General features: G+C 33.0%; 1 protein-coding gene across 1 annotated transcript; it reads left to right on the forward strand.

The window, feature by feature from the left end:
* The first annotated feature begins 807 nt into the window (after positions 1–807).
* Positions 808–2708, forward strand: LOC102595971 (lycopene beta cyclase, chloroplastic). Its single transcript, XM_006364371.2, has one exon. The coding sequence runs from the start codon at positions 1174–1176 to the stop codon at positions 2674–2676; it is 1503 nt and encodes a 500-aa protein (XP_006364433.1). The 5' UTR covers positions 808–1173; the 3' UTR covers positions 2677–2708.
* Positions 2709–4089: the final 1381 nt, after the last annotated feature.

The following is a 4089-nucleotide window of genomic DNA, read 5'->3' on the forward strand; positions in this document are numbered from 1 at the left end:
ACTTCCTCCTACAAAATATAAAATCATAGTGTAGGGTTCACATTTCATAAACACTCATGTCTTTTAAAAAATGCATAAATAAAAGAAGATAGTTTCTTACCATCAATTCATATAAAAGAAAATAGATAATCTCACCTTTAAAAATGGCCAATGAAATATCACCATAACCCAATGTTAACTGAGTTTCTCTGCGGTGTTTCTTAGATTTATATGTACAAATATGATGTAACTACAAAGCATAATAACTCATATGGTAAATGTCATTAAATATAATAATGACTTTTCACATTTTGCATTTATTAATTTGTAATGAAAATTGCCTTTTAAATTCCATAACTACTGCATAATCCTATGGGTATAATAAAGTTGATTAATAATAATTAAATGATGGTCTAATTAAAGAAAGAAAAATTACGGTTATGTATCAATGAAGAAGAAACCAACCAATATTTTAAATCCTAAAATAAAGAGAAAATTCCAAAAATTCAGAGAAAAAAGATAATTTAAAATCCTGATCAAAGAAGTATGCCACATCAGCGCTTTCATATCCTCCTTTATATATATATATATAGATTGTATTCATCCAAATAAAGTATAAAATCGTCTAACACTAGTAGTTCATCTATTTTATTAGTAATTTATTTGTATGATTTTAATTTAATATAAAAAAAATCTTTTTTTATAATTGGTACACTCTTTTTGCAAAGAGAAATACCTCGGACCTAAATAATTGTCCTTTCCATTTTTATCTTTAAATATCACATTTTTTTTGGGGGCTAAAATGAGAGTAGACATGTGTCAGAATTTCAATGGTGGTGTTATGACCACATATTGAGGTGCTCAAAGGAGAGTCTACTGTACACCACAAGTAATATGCAACAAACAAGAAAATGGAAACTTTTCTCTCTTCACTTGCTGTTTACATGGTGAGCAATCAACTCTTTTTCCTTTTCAGATATAGAAATACTTAGTATATATCTATACCCTTTTCATTCTTAGTTCTCTATTTTGTTTCTGTAATTCTTTAAACTGTTTAAAGCTTGATTCTTTTACATGTTCTGCTTCATTTGTGTTGAAAATTGGGGAACTTTATTGAATCCAGCTTGAAATTTCAAGATTATAGGACCCCATTTGCAGTTTTCTTGAGATAAATCATTACCCTGTTGGAAAAAGATGGATACTTTGTTGAAAACCCCAAATAACCTTGAATTTCTGAACCCACTTCATGGTTTTGCTGTTAAAGCTAGTACCTTTAGCTCTGTGAAGCCTAAGAGATTTGGTTCTAGGAAGTTTTGTGAAACTTTGGGTAGAAGTGTTTGTGTTAAGGCTAGTAGTAGTGCTCTTTTAGAGCTTGTACCTGAGACCAAAAAGGAAAATCTTGATTTTGAGCTTCCTATGTATGATCCTTCAAAAGGGGTTGTTGTGGATCTTGCTGTGGTTGGTGGTGGCCCTGCAGGGCTTGCTGTTGCACAGCAAGTTTCTGAAGCAGGACTCTCTGTTTGTTCAATTGATCCGAATCCTAAATTGATATGGCCTAATAACTATGGTGTTTGGGTGGATGAATTTGAGGCTATGGACTTGTTAGATTGTCTAGATGCTACCTGGTCCGGTGCAGCTGTGTACATTGATGATAATACGACTAAAGATCTCAATAGACCTTATGGAAGGGTTAACCGAAAACAGCTGAAATCAAAAATGATGCAGAAATGCATAATGAATGGTGTTAAATTCCACCAAGCCAAAGTTATAAAGGTGATTCATGAGGAATCGAAATCCATGTTGATATGCAATGATGGTATTACTATTCAGGCAATGGTGGTGCTCGATGCAACTGGCTTCTCTAGATCTCTTGTTCAGTATGATAAGCCTTATAACCCTGGGTATCAAGTTGCTTATGGCATTTTGGCTGAAGTGGAAGAGCACCCCTTTGATGTAAACAAGATGGTTTTCATGGATTGGCGAGATTCTCATTTGAAGAACAATGCTGATCTCAAGGAGAGAAATAGTAGAATACCAACTTTTCTTTATGCAATGCCATTTTCATCCAACAGGATATTTCTTGAAGAAACCTCACTCGTAGCTCGTCCTGGTTTGCGTATAGAAGATATTCAAGAACGAATGGTGGCTCGTTTAAACCACTTGGGGATAAAAGTGAAGAGCATTGAAGAAGATGAACATTGTCTAATACCAATGGGTGGTCCACTTCCAGTATTACCTCAGAGAGTCATTGGAATCGGTGGTACAGCTGGTATGGTTCATCCGTCCACCGGTTATATGGTGGCAAGGACACTAGCTGCAGCTCCTGTTGTTGCCAATGCCATAATTCAATACCTCAGTTCTGAAAGAAGTCATTCGGGTAATGAATTATCCACAGGTGTTTGGAAAGATTTGTGGCCTATAGAGAGGAGACGTCAAAGAGAGTTTTTCTGCTTCGGTATGGATATTCTTTTGAAGCTTGATTTACCTGCTACAAGAAGGTTCTTTGATGCATTCTTCGACTTAGAACCTCGTTATTGGCATGGCTTCTTATCGTCTCGATTGTTTCTACCTGAACTCATAGTTTTTGGGCTGTCTCTATTCTCTCATGCTTCAAATACTTGTAGATTAGAGATAATGACAAAGGGAACTGTTCCTTTGGTAAATATGATCAACAATTTGTTACAGGATAAAGAATGAATGCGAGTTGTTCGGAATCTTGTCCAATTTTACATATCCTATATTAATACATCAGTCTTTTGCTCAAGTTATTTGCTTTATAAGCATTTCTTTTCACTGTTTTTGTGCTTGCTCCATCCCTCACATTTGATCATCATCATCAGCAGCAGCATGAGTACTTGTGCTTAGATCTTTATTTGTTGTTTCGATCTTTTCAACAACTGTTAGCAAATTGTTGCGTAAAGATAGAAATAGAATGCCATGTTTGGCAGATTCTGTTGGGTTATGAAGGGTGATTAGGACGTCATGCGGAAACTTATAATTTGCAAATCATATGGTTGATAAATCAGATAACAAAAACTTATACTAAAAACTAAAATATTATTATATCAAAACTAATATAAAGAAAAACATTGAAACTTTAGAAAGAATAAATTTCCCCATAAACTAAACTCTTAAACGACTACATTGTGGATTTATTGTTTTTGTGTTAGAAGAAACAAACCTATATTTATAGAGTCCTAAAATCTTTCCTACTAGAAAAGGAGTCCTAAAAGGAGAGAATAAACCAAATATAAAATAATATTATATTTTCCTTTCAAGAAAAGTAAAAACATTTATGGTAATGTTTTGTTTTTTCTTTAAGGAAAAATAAATCTTAAATTATGGTAAGAAAATCAGGGCAAAACCCTAACAGATTCATGACCAGTCCATCGACGCTATTATTGTTGTTCTAATCTACGTTTCTTCTGTCATATAATCCTAACATACATTGTTGGTCGAATCCAATTGGTGATGTTTTAGATAATATGACCATAGTCCGTCAACGCCATCGCCATGATCACATAGGTAGATACGAACGAGAGATGGTGGTCAAAATATGTACTTGAAAAAATATATACATGTATCTAATTAAAAGTTAATGTATCTGAGTTTATTGAATTTTTTTGAGAAGAATTTTAGAGAGCGTGTGATTTGCTCTTAAATTGATGTGTTTTAATTACGTTTCATATTTTGATACACATAATTAATTGTATCGCTTAGCATGTGTCCGAGATACATGTATCTAATAAGAACCAATAAATTGTAGGAATTGTAATATCGAAAACTCATGGAAGACAAGTAATTAGCCCCTAAACTAGTGAGATTTGTATTGTTTACTCTATTTTTAATCATAATAAAAACAACTATTTTCTTCGAGGAAAATATTTATAAACACAAAAAGTTATTTAATATCACTACAAGAAAATAGGTGAGAAGACACCCCTATTTATATTCATAACTAGGTAAATTACCTGTGCTTTGCACGGGATTGAACTATTTTATTAAGCTTACATATGATCATTCGGTAATATTCGTATTTTTGATACATACACTATATTGTCAAAAACATAATTAACTAAATTCAAATGGAGAACCTTCGGCTCCTTTCTT

Source organism: Solanum tuberosum, unplaced genomic scaffold, assembly GCF_000226075.1.
Source record: "Solanum tuberosum cultivar DM 1-3 516 R44 unplaced genomic scaffold, SolTub_3.0 scf00480, whole genome shotgun sequence".
Lineage (NCBI taxonomy): Eukaryota > Viridiplantae > Streptophyta > Magnoliopsida > Solanales > Solanaceae > Solanum > Solanum tuberosum.